At 48.4% G+C, this 19,605-nt stretch overlaps 1 protein-coding gene across 1 annotated transcript in view; it reads right to left on the bottom strand.

Annotated features, from left to right (window-relative positions):
* The window catches only part of LOC134949138 (sodium- and chloride-dependent neutral and basic amino acid transporter B(0+)-like), a 131,082-nt gene that overhangs the window by 78,097 nt on the left and 33,380 nt on the right, over nt 1-19,605 (bottom strand). Inside the window, exon 3 of the mRNA XM_063937546.1 lies at nt 9,657-9,788. Coding sequence (XP_063793616.1) covers nt 9,657-9,788 — 132 coding nt within the window. The remainder of the gene's footprint in view (nt 1-9,656; nt 9,789-19,605) is intronic.

The following is a 19,605-nucleotide window of genomic DNA, read 5'->3' on the forward strand; positions in this document are numbered from 1 at the left end:
GCCATTTACCACACGGAGTGGCAAGGAACGGCTGAGGCCCTGGCCTATGTTCATGGCTAGTGGTTCAGTTTCACATGAGGATGGAAGCACTCAGCCTCTCGCTAGAAAAATGAAAAGACTCAAGCTGGCAAAAGCAGTAGCACCGCAAAGAACTGTGCGTTCTTCGAAATCCCAAATCCACAAGGAGAGCCCGACTCCAATTGTGTCGGTTGCGATGCCTGACCTTCCCAACACTGGACGTGAAGAGCATGCGCCTTCCACCATTTGCACGCCCCCTGCAAGTGCTGGAAGGAGCACCCGCAGTCCAGTTCCTGATAGTCAGATTGAAGATGTCAGTGTTGAAGTACACCAGGATGAGGAGGATATGGGTGTTGCTGGCGCTGGGGAGGAAATTGACCAGGAGGATTCTGATGGTGAGGTGGTTTGTTTAAGTCAGGCACCCGGGGAGACCCCGCTGGGTGAAGTGAGCGCCCCCCCCCATCTCCCCCTGCACGCTCAGCACAGATCGCGCTGTGCTGAGCGCCGGGAGAGATGTGTGCTGAGCGGTTCGCTCAGCACACATCTCTCTGACTTCGGCCAGTGAGTACTGGCCTTTCCCGTGTTTTTTTTTTTCTTTCTTCTTCTTTATACATACTACTATAGTAGCTTACTGTAGCAGTCTGCGGTGCTGCTGAGCTGACAGTGTCCAGCAGGTCCGTCATCAGTCATTACATAATAAATATATATACCTGTCCGGCTGCAGTACTAGTGATATTATATATATATATATATTAATTTCATCTCATTATCATCCAGTCTATATTAGCAGCAGACACAGTACGGTAGTCCACGGCTGTAGCTACCTCTGTGTCGGCAGTCGCTGGTCCATCCATAATTGTTTACCACCTACCCGTGTTTTTTTTTTTTTCTTTCTTCTTCTTTATACATACTACTATAGTAGCTTACTGTAGCAGTCTGCGGTGCTGCTGAGCTGACAGTGTCCAGCAGGTCCGTCATCAGTCATTACATAATAAATATATATACCTGTCCGGCTGCAGTACTAGTGATATTATATATATATATATATATATATATTAATTTCATCTCATTATCATCCAGTCTATATTAGCAGCAGACACAGTACGGTAGTCCACGGCTGTAGCTACCTCTGTGTCGGCAGTCGCTGGTCCATCCATAATTGTATACCACCGATAGGGGGGTACTCACGGAGCGATCGCTGCTTAAAATCTAAGCAATCTGACTAGATTGCTTAGATTTTAAGCACGATCGCTCCGTGTGTAGCCCCCTCAGCGATAGCGATGCGCAGCCCCGCGCATCGCTATCGCTGCTGCTAGATTGGCCTGCATGCAGGCCAATCTAGCGGGTCGCTCACTTCACCCGCTGGGTGAAGTGAGCGCCCCCCCCCCCCATCTCCCCCTGCACGCTCAGCACAGATCGCGCTGTGCTGAGCGCCGGGAGAGATGTGTGCTGAGCGGTTCGCTCAGCACACATCTCTCTGACTTCGGCCAGTGAGTACTGGCCTTTCCCGTGTTTTTTTTTTTCTTTCTTCTTCTTTATACATACTACTATAGTAGCTTACTGTAGCAGTCTGCGGTGCTGCTGAGCTGACAGTGTCCAGCAGGTCCGTCATCAGTCATTACATAATAAATATATATACCTGTCCGGCTGCAGTACTAGTGATATTATATATATATATATATATATATATATTAATTTCATCTCATTCTCATCCAGTCTATATTAGCAGCAGACACAGTACGGTAGTCCACGGCTGTAGCTACCTCTGTGTCGGCAGTCGCTGGTCCATCCATAATTGTATACCACCGATAGGGGGGTACTCACGGAGCGATCGCTGCTTAAAATCTAAGCAATCTGACTAGATTGCTTAGATTTTAAGCACGATCGCTCCGTGTGTAGCCCCCTCAGCGATAGCGATGCGCAGCCCCGCGCATCGCTATCGCTGCTGCTAGATTGGCCTGCATGCAGGCCAATCTAGCGGGTCGCTCACTTCACCCGCTGGGTGAAGTGAGCGCCCCCCCCCGTCTCCCCCTGCACGCTCAGCACAGATCGCGCTGTGCTGAGCGCCGGGAGAGATGTGTGCTGAGCGGTTCGCTCAGCACACATCTCTCTGACATCGGCCAGTGAGTACTGGCCTTTCCCGTGTTTTTTTTTTTCTTTCTTCTTCTTTATACATACTACTATAGTAGCTTACTGTAGCAGTCTGCGGTGCTGCTGAGCTGACAGTGTCCAGCAGGTCCGTCATCAGTCATTACATAATAAATATATATACCTGTCCGGCTGCAGTACTAGTGATATTATATATATATATATATATATTAATTTCATCTCATTATCATCCAGTCTATATTAGCAGCAGACACAGTACGGTAGTCCACGGCTGTAGCTACCTCTGTGTCGGCAGTCGCTGGTCCATCCATAATTGTTTACCACCTACCCGTGTTTTTTTTTTTTTTCTTTCTTCGTCTTTATACATACTACTATAGTAGCTTACTGTAGCAGTCTGCGGTGCTGCTGAGCTGACAGTGTCCAGCAGGTCCGTCATCAGTCATTACATAATAAATATATATACCTGTCCGGCTGCAGTACTAGTGATATTATATATATATATATATATATATATATTAATTTCATCTCATTATCATCCAGTCTATATTAGCAGCAGACACAGTATGGTAGTCCACGGCTGTAGCTACCTCTGTGTCGGCAGTCGCTGGTCCATCCATAATTGTATACCACCTACCCGTGTTTTTTTTTCTTTTCTTTCTTCTTCTTTATACATACTACTATAGTAGCTTACTGTAGCAGTCTGCAGTGCTGCTGGGCTGACAGTGTCCAGCAGGTCCGTCATCAGTCATTACATAATAAATATATATACCTGTCCGGCTGCAGTACTAGTGATATTATATATATATATATATTAATTTCATCTCATTATCATCCAGTCTATATTAGCAGCAGACACAGTATGGTAGTCCACGGCTGTAGCTACCTCTGTGTCGGCAGTCGCTGGTCCATCCATAATTGTATACCACCTACCCGTGTTTTTTTTTTTTTTCTTTCTTCTTCTTTATACATACTACTATAGTAGCTTACTGTAGCAGTCTGCGGTGCTGCTGAGCTGACAGTGTCCAGCAGGTCCGTCATCAGTCATTACATAATAAATATATATACCTGTCCGGCTGCAGTACTAGTGATATTATATATATATATATATATATATATATATATTAATTTCATATCATTATCATCCAGTCTATATTAGCAGCAGACACAGTACGGTAGTCCACGGCTGTAGCTACCTCTGTGTCGGCAGTCGCTGGTCCATCCATAATTGTATACCACCTACCCGTGTTTTTTTTTTTTTTTCTTTCTTCTTGATACATACTACTATAGTAGCTTACTGTAGCAGTCTGCGGTGCTGCTGAGCTGACAGTGTCCAGCAGGTCCGTCATCAGTCATTACATAATAAATATATATACCTGTCCGGCTGCAGTACTAGTGATATTATATATATATATATTAATTTCATCTCATTATCATCCAGTCTATATTAGCAGCAGACACAGTACGGTAGTCCACGGCTGTAGCTACCTCTGTGTCGGCAGTCGCTGGTCCATCCATAATTGTATACCACTTACCCGTGTTTTTTTTTTTTCTTTCTTCTTGATACATACTACTATAGTAGCTTACTGTAGCAGTCTGCGGTGCTGCTGAGCTGACAGTGTCCAGCAGGTCCGTCATCAGTCATTACATAATAAATATAAATACCTGTCCGGCTGCAGTACTAGTGATATTATATATATATATATATATATATATATATTAATTTCATCTCATTATCATCCAGTCTATATTAGCAGCAGACACAGTACGGTAGTCCACGGCTGTAGCTACCTCTGTGTCGGCAGTCGCTGGTCCATCCATAATTGTATACCACCTACCCGTGTTTTTTTTTTCTTTCTTCTTCTTTATACATACTACTATAGTAGCTTACTGTAGCAGTCTGCGGTGCTGCTGAGCTGACAGTGTCCAGCAGGTCCGTCATCAGTCATTACATAATAAATATATATACCTGTCCGGCTGCAGTACTAGTGATATTATATATATATATATATTAATTTCATCTCATTATCATCCAGTCTATATTAGCAGCAGACACAGTACGGTAGTCCACGGCTGTAGCTACCTCTGTGTCGGCAGTCGCTCGTCCATCCATAATTGTATACTAGTATCCATCCATCTCCATTGTTTACCTGAGGTGCCTTTTAGTTGTGCCTATTAAAATATGGAGAACAAAAATGTTGAGGTTCCAAAATTAGGGAAAGATCAAGATCCACTTCCACCTCGTGCTGAAGCTGCTGCCACTAGTCATGGCCGAGACGATGAAATGCCAGCAACGTCGTCTGCCAAGGCCGATGCCTAATGTCATAGTACAGAGCATGTAAAATCCAAAACACCAAATATCAGTAAAAAAAGGACTCCAAAATCTAAAATAAAATTGTCGGAGGAGAAGCGTAAACTTGCCAATATGCCATTTACCACACGGAGTGGCAAGGAACGGCTGAGGCCCTGGCCTATGTTCATGGCTAGTGGTTCAGCTTCACATGAGGATGGAAGCACTCAGCCTCTAGCTAGAAAACTGAAAAGACTCAAGCTGGCAAAAGCACCGCAAAGAACTGTGCGTTCTTCGAAATCCCAAATCCACAAGGAGAGTCCAATTGTGTCGGTTGCGATGCCTGACCTTCCCAACACTGGACGTGAAGAGCATGCGCCTTCCACCATTTGCACGCCCCCTGCAAGTGCTGGAAGGAGCACCCGCAGTCCAGTTCCTGATAGTCAGATTGAAGATGTCAGTGTTGAAGTACACCAGGATGAGGAGGATATGGGTGTTGCTGGCGCTGGGGAGGAAATTGACCAGGAGGATTCTGATGGTGAGGTGGTTTGTTTAAGTCAGGCTCCCGGGGAGACACCTGTTGTCCGTGGGAGGAATAGGGCCATTGACATGCCTGGTCAAAATACAAAAAAAATCAGCTCTTCGGTGTGGAAGTATTTCACCAGAAATGCGGACAACATTTGTCAAGCCGTGTGTTGCCTTTGTCAAGCTGTAATAAGTAGGGGTAAGGACGTTAACCACCTCGGAACATCCTCCCTTATACGTCACCTGCAGCGCATTCATCATAAGTCAGTGACAAGTTCAAAAACTTTGGGCGACAGCGGAAGCAGTCCACTGACCAGTAAATCCCTTCCTCTTGTAACCAAGCTCACGCAAACCACCCCACCAACTCCCTCAGTGTCAATTTCCTCCTTCCCCAGGAATGCCAATAGTCCTGCAGGCCATGTCACTGGCAATTCTGACGAGTCCTCTCCTGCCTGGGATTCCTCCGATGCATCCTTGCGTGTAACGCCTACTGCTGCTGGCGCTGCTGTTGTTGCTGCTGGGAGTCGATGGTCATCCCAGAGGGGAAGTCGTAAGCCCACTTTTACTACTTCCACCAAGCAATTGACTGTCCAACAGTCCTTTGCGAGGAAGATGAAATATCACAGCAGTCATCCTGTTGCAAAGCGGATAACTGAGGCCTTGACAACTATGTTGGTGTTAGACGTGTGTCTGGTATCCGCCGTTAGTTCACAGGGAACTAGACAATTTCTTGAGGTAGTGTGCCCCCGTTACCAAATACCATCTAGGTTCCACTTCTCTAGGCAGGCGATACCGAGAATGTACACGGACGTCAGAAAAAGACTCACCAGTGTCCTAAAAAATGCAGTTGTACCCAATGTCCACTTAACCACGGACATGTGGACAAGTGGAGCAGGGCAGGGTCAGGACTATATGACTGTGACAGCCCACTGGGTAGATGTATGGACGCCCGCCGCAAGAACAGCAGCGGCGGCACCAGTAGCAGCATCTCGCAAACGCCAACTCTTTCCTAGGCAGGCTACGCTTTGTATCACCGGTTTCCAGAATACGCACACAGCTGAAAACCTCTTACGGCAACTGAGGAAGATCATCGCGGAATGGCTTACCCCAATTGGACTCTCCTGTGGATTTGTGGCATCGGACAACGCCAGCAATATTGTGTGTGCATTAAATATGGGCAAATTCCAGCACGTCCCATGTTTTGCACATACCTTGAATTTGGTGGTGCAGAATTTTTTAAAAAACGACAGGGGCGTGCAAGAGATGCTGTCGGTGGCCAGAAGAATTGCGGGACACTTTCGGAGGACAGGCACCACGTACAAAAGACTGGAGCACCACCAAAAACGCCTGAACCTGCCCTGCCATCATCTGAAGCAAGAAGTGGTAACGAGGTGGAATTCAACCCTATATATGCTTCAGAGGTTGGAGGAGCAGCAAAAGGCCATTCAAGCCTATACAATTGAGCACGATATAGGAGGTGGAATGTACCTGTCTCAAGCGCAGTGGAGAATGATTTCAACGTTGTGCAAGGTTCTGCAACCTTTGGAACTTGCCACACGTGAAGTCAGTTCAGACACTGCCAGCCTGAGTCAGGTCATTCCCCTCATCAGGCTTTTGCAGAAGAAGCTGGAGGCATTGAAGGAGGAGCTAAAAGGGAGCGATTCCGCTAGGCATGTGGGACTTGTGGATGGAGCCCTTAATTCGCTTAACAAGGATTCACGGGTGGTCAATCTGTTGAAATCAGAGCACTACATTTTGGCCACCGTGCTCGATCCTAGATTTAAAACCTACCTTGGATCTCTCTTTCCGGCAGACACAAGTCTGCTGGGGTTCAAAGACCTGCTGGTGACAAAATTGTCAAGTCAAGCGGAACGCGACCTGTCAACATCTCCTCCTTCACATTCTCCCGCAACTGGGGGTGCGAGGAAAAGGCTCAGAATTCCGAGCCCACCCGCAAGGCGGTGATGCAGGGCAGTCTGGAGCGACTGCTGATGCTGACATCTGGTCCGGACTGAAGGACCTGACAACGATTACGGACATGTCGTCTACTGTCACAGTCACATATGATTCTCTCCCCATTGAAAGAATGGTGGAGGATTATATGAGTGACCGCATCCAAGTAGGCACGTCAGACAGTCCGTACTTATACTGGCAGGAAAAAGAGGCAATTTGGAGGCCCTTGCACAAACTGGCTTTATTCTACCTAAGTTGCCCTCCCACAAGTGTGTACTCCGAAAGAGTGTTTAGTGCCGCCGCTCACCTTGTCAGCAATCGGCGTACGAGGTTACTTCCAGAAAATGTGGAGAAGATGATGTTCATTAAAATGAATTATAATCAATTCCTCCGTGGAGACATTGACCAGCAGCAATTGCCTCCACAAAGTAGTACACAGGGAGCTGAGATGGTGGATTCCAGTGGGGACGAATTGATAATCTGTGAGGAGCGGGATGTACACGGTGATATATCGGAGGATGATGATGAGGTGGACATCTTGCCTCTGTAGAGCCAGTTTGTGCAAGGAGAGATTAATTGCTTCTTTTACGGTGGGGGTCCAAACCAACCCGTCATTTCAGTCACAGTCGTGTGGCAGACCCTGTCACTGAAATGATGGGTTGGTTAAAGTGTGCATGTCCTGTTTATACAACATAAGGGTGGGTGGGAGGGCCCAAGGACAATTCCATCTTGCACCTCTTTTTTCTTTCATTTTTCTTTGCGTCATGTGCTGTTTGGGGAGTGTTTTTTGGAAGGGCCATCCTGCGTGCCACTGCAGTGCCACTCCTAGATGGGCCAGGTGTTTGTGTCGGCCACTAGGGTCGCTTATCTTACTCACACAGCTACCTCATTACGCCTCTTTTTTTCTTCTTTGCGTCATGTGCTGTTTGGGGAGTGTTTTTTGGAAGGGCCATCCTGCGTGCCACTGCAGTGCCACTCCTAGATGGGCCAGGTGTTTGTGTCGGCCACTAGGGTCGCTTATCTTACTCACACAGCTACCTCATTGCGCCTCTTTTTTTCTTCTTTGCGTCATGTGCTGTTTGGGGAGTGTTTTTTGGAAGGGCCATCCTGCGTGACACTGCAGTGCCACTCCTAGATGGGCCAGGTGTTTGTGTCGGCCACTAGGGTCGCTTAGCTTAGTCATCCAGCGACCTCGGTGCAAATTTTAGGACTAAAAATAATATTGTGAGGTGTGAGGTGTTCAGAATAGACTGAAAATGAGTGGAAATTATGGTTTTTGAGGTAAATAATACTTTGGGATCAAAATGACCCCCAAATTCTATGATTTAAGCTGTTTTTTAGTGTTTTTTGAAAAAAACACCCGAATCCAAAAAACACCCGAATCCGACAAAAAAAATTCGGTGAGGTTTTGCCAAAACGCGGTCGAACCCAAAACACGGCAGCGGAACCGAACCCAAAACCAAAACACAAAACCCGAAAAATTTCAAGTGCACATCTCTAGTATATATAGGAGACACCCACACAACGAATAGGGCCGAGCGCAGCATTTAATCACCAATTACTGTCTATAGGTTAGTCACCTAAGTGCTGCAGCTAGCCCGAACAGGTATACTCGGTGCGCAGAGTCACGAACTTTCTCAACTTCTCCACTGGCTCACTTCTCCACTTTTATCACTGCTTAGTATGTGTCCCCTAAAATCACCTTATAGCATACTTTCTAGTGATACCAAGTTAGTCCAGACAGGCACGATTTGAGGGGGCTGTCCTGACTGACGTTGGAAGTTATGTTCACCTGACAGATGCCCCTTCAGTGCAAGGTGTACCAGCATCAGGTGCAAATGGCTGTGCACTTATGGGGCCTTTTTATGCGATATGGAGTATTTAATTTTTTATGCAACCGGAAGGGGGCTGGAATGGACTACAACAGTACTAGATGTACACCCAGGGATGTGACACTCACTAATGTGACATTCTCATGCCAGCGTAGAGTGCCTATACCCCCTTGTAATGACCCTCGGCACGTGTAGGTGGTCTGGATTCCCCAACTAAAACAGTCAGCAGGTACAGCATTAGGTATTATGTAGTCACCAGTAAACTAAGGCAGATGCCTCTACATAATCTCAGGATTTTCCATTTCTTTTTCAACACATGGGTTAAATTAAATGTTATTTAGATTGTGAAAGGGTTTTGTACACTCATTCAGGATTACTCTGTTTATAGAAATCAAAGGACAGTGGCATGTTGGTCTTGCCAACTTCCTCATGCTTATAATGAAAACAAAAACCAAGGAAGAGATTCAAATCTATGACAGCAAACAGATTCATGTCAATAAAGCCTATTGTTCTTGCTGAGACACTGAACAGATCGTGTTAATCAGAATGCTAATGTTAATCCTATGCTATCATGTTGTAATAGGGAATGAGGCTGCTATAATCTCAGGTACAGTATGTCATGTTTTAGCCAGAGTTTGCAGAATTCAGAAGTTTTGAAAAACTAGAAAGAAGAACAAGTAAATAATTGCTGCTGTTTTGTGATCATTCATACATACAGAAATTAGTACCCGCTGTGAGGAGCACCTCTATGGTATGCAATGAGAGAGGGAATACCAGGACATCAATAGTAAACACAGATAATTTTTTGAGATTTTAGTCATTAATATCCCAAATGATAGCTGAAGCTTTACAACTTGGTGGTACTGTAATGTATGTTAAATTGTGGTTTCAAACAGGGACATGCTAGAGCAATATTACAAATGTTCAGATACCTTGTAAAATTGGCACGACCCGCCATACTGAAATTGGTCCCAAACTGGAAAATTGTCCCATGGAACACTCCAGGAAGAAAAGGGGGAGTCCAGCAAATGCAAGCATTAATGTATACGGTATGAGAAATGCCCCTGTGGAGGGTAATACAATAATTACTACATAGTTTATACTATCGGCGAGATGTAATGCCGCCCCGAGTCAGGCGGCCGTGTGGGATGCCGCCGAAACTGTGAGTTTTTCCAAAGGGACAATCACTTACAATGCATGGTTTTGCCTTGTAAGTAATAGCCCCTTTTAAAAAACATCCGAGTTTGGCCTTCGTTCTGCACGGCCGCAGGACTCAGGCGGCATTACATCCCGCCGTATATTTTCATTTCTGAAAAAATATAATTAAGGAAAAGCAACCACACAAGTACTTTAAACGGTATCCGGACTCCAGGTCGACACCACTTGGTCGACGCACCTTAGGTCGGCGCCAGAAATAGGTCGACACAGGCAAAAAAGTCGACATGGAAAAAGGTTGACATGAGTTTTTCACATTTTTTTTTCATTTTTTTGAACTTTTTCATACTTTACGATCCACATGGACTATGATTAGGAACTAGGTGCTTCATCGTGCCCTACGGGCGCTCTTCACACCGTCGGAAGGGGCTACGCCCCCTTAACCCCTGCACGCCTTTCTGGGGTTCAATATATGTATTATATGGAGTATTACCTGCATTCCTAGTTTTGTTAGTGTTTAAATATTGCACAATGAAAGGGCGTCCGATGGTGAAGGGGGCGTAGTCCCTTGCAATGGGGAGGGGTTTGGGGAGTGGGGACCGCGGATGGGGGAGGGGGTATGAAGGCGCTGTGGGTGGGGTAGGAGCTGGGGTGTTGCAGGTGGGGGATGGCAGGTGCGGGGCTGTTGCGGATGGAGGAGGGGTTCCAAAGGCGCTGCAGATGGGGAAGGGGTGGGTGCGGGTGTGCAGTGGATGGGGGAGGTGTCCAGGGGGCGCGGTGGGTGGGGGAGGGGTGGGTGCGGGGGTGCCGTGGGTGGGGGAGTGGCGGTGCGGGGCTGTTGCAAATGGTGGAGGCGATGTGGATGGGGAAGGGCCTGCTGCGTGGGTGGGGTAGGGGATCAGGTAAGGTGCAGCGGGCGGGGGAGAGCCAGATGCGGGGTGTGGCGGATGGGGGAGGGGGTCCGGAGGTGCTGCAGGTGGTGGAGGGGCGGGTGGCATAGGGGGTCTGGAGGCGCCGCGGGTGGGGGAGGGGTGGGTGCCGGGGGAAGGGGCCGGGGGGGCGTTGTGTGTGGGGGAGGGGCAGGTGGGGGAGGGGCAGATGCTGGGCTGGATGGGGGAGGGGTTCCAGAGGTACTGTGGGTGGGGAAGGGTGTGGCGGGTGGTTAGGAGGTGTGGAGGCATTGCGGGTGGGGGAGGGGGGGTGCAGTGAATGGGGTTAGGGGTCCAGAGGAGGGAGGGTCCGTGTGTGTGGAGGTGTGGGGTCCGTAGGCGCAGTGGGTGGGGGTGCCACGGGTGGTGGAGGGACAGGTGCGCGGATTTGCGGTGGATGGGGGAGGGGGTCTGGAGGTGCTGCAGGTGGTGGAGGGGTGTGTGTGCGGGTGGGATAGGGGGTGGGTGCGGGGGTGCAGCGGATGGTGGAGGTGGTCCGGGAGTGTGGGAGAGGTGAGGTGCTGTGGGTGGGGGAGAGGCGGGTGAGGGGCTGTTGTGGATGGGGGAGGGGTTCCGGAGGCGCTGCAGGTGGGGAAGGGTGCAGGTGTTGCGGGTGAGGTAGGGGTCCTGGAGGCGCTGCGGGTGGGGGTGCGGTGGGTGGGGAGGGGCTGCAGGTGGTGGAGGAGCGGGTGGTGTAGGGGGTCCGGAGGTGCAGTGGGTGGTGGAGGGGTGGGTGCTGAGGGTGGGGTAGTGGGTCTGAAGGTGTTGCGGTTGCTGGAGGGGTGGGGGGTGCAGCGGATGGGGGAGGGGTGGGGGAGGGGGTTCAGCGGATGGGGGAGGGGGTCAGGGGATGCGGGAGGGGTGGGGGTGCTGTGGGTGGGGGAGGCGGGGGAGGGGCTGTTGCGGATGGGGGAGGTGTTCCGGAGGCGCTGCTGGTGGAGAAGGGTGCGGGTGTTGCGGAAGAGGTAGGGGGCCTGGAGGCACTGCGGGTGGGGGAGGGAGGGAGGGGGGCGAGGGTGCGGTGGATCGGGAGGGGCTGTAGGTGGTGGAGGAGCAGGTGGTGTAGGGGGTCCGCAGGTGGAGTGGGTGGTGGTGGGGTGGGTGCTGCGGGTGGGGTAGTGGGTCCGAAGGTGTTGCGGTTGCTGGAGGGGTGGGGGTGCAGGGGATGGATCCGGGGGTGCTGCGGATGGGGGAGGGGCTGCTGCAGATGGGGGAGGGGTTTGGGAGGCACTGCGGGTGGGGTAGGGGGTCCGAAGGCGCAGTGGGTGGGAGTGCCACAGGTGGTGGAGGGGCAGGTGCGGAGGTTTGCGAAGGATGGGGAGGGGTCCAGGGGCGCTGCAGGTGGTGGAGGGGCGGGTGTCGCTGTAGGTTTTACAGCAGATATCAGTGCACATATTCTCTGTGGTAGTTAGTGAGGGTTGCTGATGGTGTAAGAGGGGTGAAGGCCAGTACACAGACAGGCAGTTAGAGAGCAGGATGAGGGTGACAGGGCATAGTGATGAGGAGTACTTAGCAGATATAGGGGTGGGGTACAGGTGTGATGTCACAGTGTGTGTACCTTTGCTCTCATGTGTGACATAAGGATGTGCGGGTCGTGGTGGCCACTAACCTCCTGGCTGCTGCTGTGAGATGGTGACTGCAGAGGGAGGGAGCTCCGACCCAGCAGCAATGGGTCGTGGTCAGCATTCCTTCCTGGCGCTGTTCCACCGCACACTGTCCGCCCCATCTGATGGGCGTCATTCCTCCATCCTGCCTGGCAGCGTCAGCTGCTGTGATCGCGGAGCATGGGTAAGCGTCCGGAGCCCTGTGGGCGGGCAGGCATGGTGTTTCCCCGGAGAGGTGCGGCGCGTGGCCTTAGGCTGCAGACGGAGGGAGCTCCAGGCCAGAAGCAATGTTAATCAGTGCGGGTCCCGCCCTGGTGCTGTTCTGCTGCACATGCTCCGCACCGCTTGCCGCTGAGCATGGCAGCCCTTGTCTGTATGCTGCAGATGCTGATATAGGGGTGCCTGAGCTAGCGGCCTCTCCCTGGGGTGTGGATGTCAGGCAGCAGGTATGGTGTGTAGGCGGGAGAGGAGCTGCGGGCGGCGACTCGCTGCCTGCAAGTACCCTCCACATCAGCGCTGTTCCCCTCCCTGCAGGTGTCAGTGGCCGTGGTGTACTTTTGCTACTGGTGGCCATCCTCACCTCCCTAGGCCTATACTGTAAGGTAGGGTCTTGTACCTGACTGCTGCTGGCACTGGGTATGGGGTAGCTCCCTGCAGCAGATGCAGTTGACTCCGCCCAGCCCTGTGAATCCGCCCAGCGTTACGGCCAGGCACAGAGTCACAGATCTAGGCTATTATATAGGCGATAGTAGCCTGTGCCCAGCGCAGCGGTAGCGGAGCGAGGCACCTTGCCCGAAGCATGAGCCATGCAAGGGGACACGGTGTACTAATTGGGCTTCCCGGTCACATTACAAAGAAAACGACACCAAAAAAGCATTAAAAAAACATGTCAACCTTTTTCCATGTCGACATTGTTCATGTCGACTGTTTGTCCGTGTTGACCTATGTACGGTGTCAACCTAAGGTGTCGACCAATTGGTGTCAACCTAAGTGGTGTTAATAACGCTAACCCTAACCCAATAAGGTCGACATTCAGTCCCAGACCCCTTTACACTATGGCAACTTTCAATTAATATTACAATGTAGATGCCATTAAGGGGAGATTGATCAAGCCTTAGAGAGTGATAAAGTGGAGAATATGCCCAAAGCAACCATTTATCTTCTGTTATTTCAAAGACTATGTGGCAGATGTACTAAGCCTTGGAGAGTGATAAAGTGGAGAGATATACAGTACCAACCAATCAGCTCATGACATTTTTTAAACACACCCTGTAACATGGTTAGGCACTCATTGGTAGTTTATCTCTCTCCACTGTAACATTCTCCAAGGCTTAGTACATCTCTTCCTGTGCAAGATAAATGACAGAAGCTGATTGGTTTGTTTGGGCAACTTCTCCACTTATCAGTATCTCCCCAAGACTTGATGAATCTCCCCCAGAGACTTCAATATTTCCTTAAAACCACTTAATTGGCATGGTCAGATTTCATGCAACTGCGCCGACCCACCCTGTCCCCCCGTTTTTTACGAGTTCTGCAGATGTGCATAATATAATATAATGTTTATATATTTAAAAAAATACTTTTTCAACTTTATTAAATAAAATACATTTTAAAAAACAATGTTGTTAATGCTTTTGAAGGAAAAATTGACAGTTAAGTGGTTAATACAACAAAATGAAATAGATACTACTGGACTGATATTGTAGATACTTCTAATGTGGTTACAAATGTGTCTTTTTGTTTGTGCACCTTTTTATTAATTTAAAGACAATAGCAATTTACTGCATGAGATAGATGATGCAAAATCAGCATTGTTTCTGAAAATGAACTACCACCAGTTCACCATCAGCATTTTTTACACGGTAACTGGCAGAAACGGAAGCATATGACCTTGCTGTGATTTCCAAACAGCAGGGCAGCCCATAAGAATTATGGGTCACGTGACAAATGTTGTATGTCACAATAACATATCAAGAGTTTTCCTAGTGATGACACGCTTAAGAGGGTACACACGTAGCGATCTGTGCTTAAATTCTAAGCAATCTGGCTAGATTGCTTAGAAATGAAGCACACATCTCTCCGTGTGTATGCCCCATAGTAGCGATAGCGTTGCGCTGCCCTGCGCGTCACTTTCACCGATTCTAGATTGGCAGGCCAAATCTAGTTAGATCGCACACTTCACCGCTGGGTGAAGTGAGCATCCCACGGCACCCCCTCCCCCCCTCGCTCAGCACACATCTGTACACATTGCTATGTGTGTGCTCCCCTTACATATGTACCCCCTTTATTCTCCCGATTGTGCATGTGCCGTGTTGTGATACCATATTCTCCTGCAACGTTTTCAGGGGTGATAAATTCAAACAATTCTTAGGGTTTAGGTGGCAAGTATCAGCATTGTCTCGTTCTCCCTTCTAAAGGACCACTTATACATTATGTGTATAAGGGTAATAATAAAGGTTGGCATATTGTTTAAGGTGCATTATGTTTATAAGGACATTAATAATGTGTGGCATATGTGTAAGGGGCATTATTGTGTGGTGTTTAAATGCATTACTAATGTGTGGCATTATGTGTATAAGGTGTTCTACTGTGTGGCGTAATGTATAGAAAGGGCACTACTGTGTGGTCTAATGTGAATAAAGAGCAATATGGTGTGGTCTAATGTGAATAAGGAGTAATAATTCAGTGTGATGCAATGTGAATAAGAGGCACTACTGTGTGGAGTAACGTTTATAAGGTAAAGTGGTACTACTGCGTGATGTAACGTGAATAAGGGACACTGTCGCATGATATAATGTGAATAAAGTTGCACTACTGTGTGGAGTCATTTGAATTGTGGGTACAGTTATGTGGCCATGAACCTTCCCAGCAAGAACACACCTCTTTTTGGGCTGTGTGCCAAATGTGCGCTCTGTTTCTATTTAAAATATAGGGGGTAGGAACACCAAAAGAGGACTGCTGTGGTTGAGGGATGATAGTGCTGGGAAAGGGGTGCAGGGTCAGAGGCAAAACTAGTGGTGGTGCTATGGGGCACCAGCCAAAATCTTGCCTAGGGCATCATATTGGTTAGGGCGGCACATGCTGCAAAGTACCAATGTTCGGTAATTTGTGCACGCACCAGACCCATACTGCACATGTGAAGTATGGGTCTGCGATGTTGATTGCACTATGGCATCAGACTGTCAGTGATTGACAATCTGATGTTGTTTGGGGTCAGGGAGGGGGGTAAGAGGCCAGATTTCCTCAGCAACAATAGCAACTCCAACCATTACAGGCCCCCTATGAGTACACATCAATGCACATAAACTATTCGCAGAATGTATGTTGACAGGTGTCAGTGGTGTGCAGAGGCGTTGCCGGGGGGCGTGCTTGCGGCAAAAAGGGTGCGTGGCTATATATAGAGGGGCGTGGCCTCATGGGGATCCCTAGAACGTCTATCCAAGGGCGTGCCCAGCATCTCTGGAGATGCTGGGATGTACTGGCTGCCCCCGGAGTCTCCCTGTGCTGTCGGCTCCTCTTCTATGACAGGAGCCAGATGCTGTAGGAGACTTTCACACTGCATCACCTGGCTCCTGTCGCTGCAGAGGAGCCAACATTTTGGTGTCACCCCTTCCAGGTGTCACACCCAGGTGTGGGCAGCACCCCTCGCACCCGCCTTGTGATGCCACTGGCGGTGTGTGATAGAGGTCGGTCACTAGCTTAATCAGCGGTTTGTTATTAACCATTTAGAAACACAGGATGTGAGATAACACAGGGTTAATACAGCACAACGCAGGAACATGTAGTATATCAACAGACTCGGACAGAAGCGGGTTAATGCTAGTGGCATGTGGGGTCTGGAACATGGGTGTAGAGAGCCATGCTAGGCCCCGGTAATGTAACGGGGAGCGTGGCCTAAATTAAAAGTGTGCCCACACCCCTGAAAAACAAATAATTATTTCCATGCTCCACAGTGGGCACCATTTATTCAAGGGGGGTCAGGTAAGGCGTAGGGGGCACCCGCTTCCTACGTTGCTTGCTGGCTTCCCAGTGAAATATGGCACATGTGCACTAGTGAGAACTAGTGATGAGCGGGTTTGGATCCTCGGAATCCGACCCACCCGAACTTCACCTTTTTTTTACACGGGTCCGAGCGACTCGGATCCTCCCGCCTTGCTCGGTTAACCCGAGCGCGCCCGAACGTCATCATCCCGCTGTCGGATTCTCGCGAGACTCGGATTCTATATAAGGAGCCGCGCGTCGCCGCCATTTTCACACGTGCATTGAGATTGATAGGGAGAGGACGTGGCTGGCGTCCTCTCCGTTATAGTAGAACACAGAGTGACTTAGTTATAATTGTGGGGAGGATTGGGGACGGGGAGCAGCTGTTAGGGAGTACAGTGCAGGGTTTTGATTATACCACCAGTGAGTTTAATCCTTTGTTTCTCTGCCTGAAAAAAACGCTCCGACCACCATATCTGTGCTCACTCAGTGTGCTGCACTGCTGCATGATATATCTGTGCTGAGTGCACTGCTCTGCTCACACTGCCTAATTGTGGGGACTGGGGAGCAGTTATAGCAGGAGTACAGTGCACAGTTTTGCTGACAGTGACCACCAGTCCAGTATACGTTTGTCTGCCTGAAAAACACTCCTGTGTTTTTTTTTTCTTTCTTCATACTAGTTTAGCAGTCTGCTGACAGTGTCCACCAGGTCCGTTATACAGTATATTATATATATAAGCAGCAGTACGGTAGGCCACGGCTGTACCTACCTCTGTGTCGTCAGTGCACTCGTCGTCCATAAGTAATATAATACTATACTATCCATCCATCTACATTGTATACCTGTGGTGTTTTTTGTTTCTTCATACTAGTTTAGCAGTCTGCTGACAGTGTCCACCAGGTCCGTTATACAGTATATTATATATATAAGCAGCAGTACGGTAGGCCACGGCTGTACCTACCTCTGTGTCGTCAGTGCACTCGTCATCCATAAGTAATATAATACTATACTATCCATCCATCTACATTGTATACCTGTGTTGTTGTTTTTTTCTTCATACTAGTTTAGCAGTCTGCTGACAGTGTCCACCAGGTCCGTTATACAGTATATTATATATATAAGCAGCAGTACGGTAGGCCACGGCTGTACCTACCTCTGTGTCGTCAGTGCACTCGTCGTCCATAAGTAATATAATACTATACTATCCATCCATCTACATTGTATACCTGTGTTGTTGTTTTTTTCTTCATACTACTTTAGCAGTCTGCTGACAGTGTCCACCAGGTCCGTTATACAGTATATTATATATATAAGCAGCAGTACGGTAGGCCACGGCTGTACCTACCTCTGTGTCGTCACTCGTCGTCCATAAGTAATATAATACTATACTATCCATCCATCTACATTGTATACCTGTGTTGTTGTTTTTTTCTTCATACTACTTTAGCAGTCTGCTGACAGTGTCCACCAGGTCCGTTATACAGTATATTATATATATAAGCAGCAGTACGGTAGGCCACGGCTGTACCTACCTCTGTGTCGTCACTCGTCGTCCATAAGTAATATAATACTATACTATCCATCCATCTACATTGTATACCTGTGTTGTTTTTTTCTTCATACTAGTTTAGCAGTCTGCTGACAGTGTCCACCAGGTCCGTTATACAGTATATTATATATATAAGCAGCAGTACGGTAGGCCACGGCTGTACCTACCTCTGTGTCGTCAGTGCACTCGTCGTCCATAAGTAATATAATACTATACTATCCATCTACATTGTATACCTGTGTTGTTGTTTTTTTCTTCATACTAGTTTAGCAGTCTGCTGACAGTGTCCACCAGGTCCGTTATACAGTATATTATATATATAAGCAGCAGTATGGTAGGCCACGGCTGTACCTACCTCTGTGTCGTCACTCGTCGTCCATAAGTAATATAATACTATACTATCCATCCATCTACATTGTATACCTGTGTTGTTGTTTTTTTCTTCATACTAGTTTAGCAGTCTGCTGACAGTGTCCACCAGGTCCGTTATACAGTATATTATATATATAAGCAGCAGTACGGTAGGCCACGGCTGTACCTACCTCTGTGTCGTCACTCGTCGTCCATAAGTAATATAATACTATACTATCCACCCATCTACATTGTATACCTGTGGTGGCTTTTAGTTGTGCGCAAAATATGGAGAACAAAAATGTGGAGGTTAAAAAAATAGGGAAAGATCAAGATCCACTTCCACCTCGTGCTGAAGCTGCTGCCACTAGTCATGGCCGAGACGATGAAATGCCATCAACGTCGTCTGCCAAGGCCGATGCCCAATGTCATAGTACAGAGCATGTAAAATCCAAAACACAAAAGATCAGTAAAAAACATGACCCAAAAATCAAAATTAAAAGCGTCTGAGGAGAAGCGTAAACTTGCCAATATGCCATTTACGACACAGAGTGGCAAGGAACGGTTGAGGCCCTGGCCTATGTTCATGGCTAGTGGTTCAGCTTCACATGAGGATGGAAGCACTAATCCTCTTGCTAGAAAAAAGAAAAGACTTGCGGCAAAAGCACAGCAAAGAACTGTGCGTTCTTCGAAATCCCAAATCCCAAAGGAGAGTCCAATTGTGTCAGTTGCGATGCCTGACCTTCCCAACACTGGACGGGAAGAGCTTGCGCCTCTTTTTTTCTTTGCGTCATGTACTGTTTGGGGAGTATTTTTTGGAAGGGCCATCCTGCGTGAGATGGGCCAGGTGTTTGTGCCGGCCACTAGGGTCGCTTAGCTTACTCACACAGCTACCTCATTGCGCCTCTTTTTTTCTTTGCGTCATGTGCTGTTTGGGGAGTATTTTTTGGAAGGGCCATCCTGCGTGACACTGCAGTGCCACTCCTAGATGGGCCAGGTGTCTGTGTCGGCCACTAGGGTCGCTTAGCTTACTCACACAGCTACCTCATTGCGCCTCTTTTTTTCTTTGCGTCATGTGCTGTTTGGGGAGTATTTTTTGGAAGGGCCATCCTGCCTGACACTGCAGTGCCACTCCAAGAAGGGGCCAGGTGTTTGTGTGTCGGCCACTAGGGTCGCTTAGCTTACTCACACAGCTACCTCATTGCGCCTCTTTTTTTCTTTGCGTCATGTGCTGTTTGGGGAGTATTTTTTGGAAGGGCCATCCTGCCTGACACTGCAGTGCCACTCCTAGATGGGCCAGGTGTTTGTGTT

The sequence above is a fragment of the Pseudophryne corroboree genome, chromosome 8 (assembly GCF_028390025.1).
Source record: "Pseudophryne corroboree isolate aPseCor3 chromosome 8, aPseCor3.hap2, whole genome shotgun sequence".
In the NCBI taxonomy this organism is placed as follows: domain Eukaryota; kingdom Metazoa; phylum Chordata; class Amphibia; order Anura; family Myobatrachidae; genus Pseudophryne; species Pseudophryne corroboree.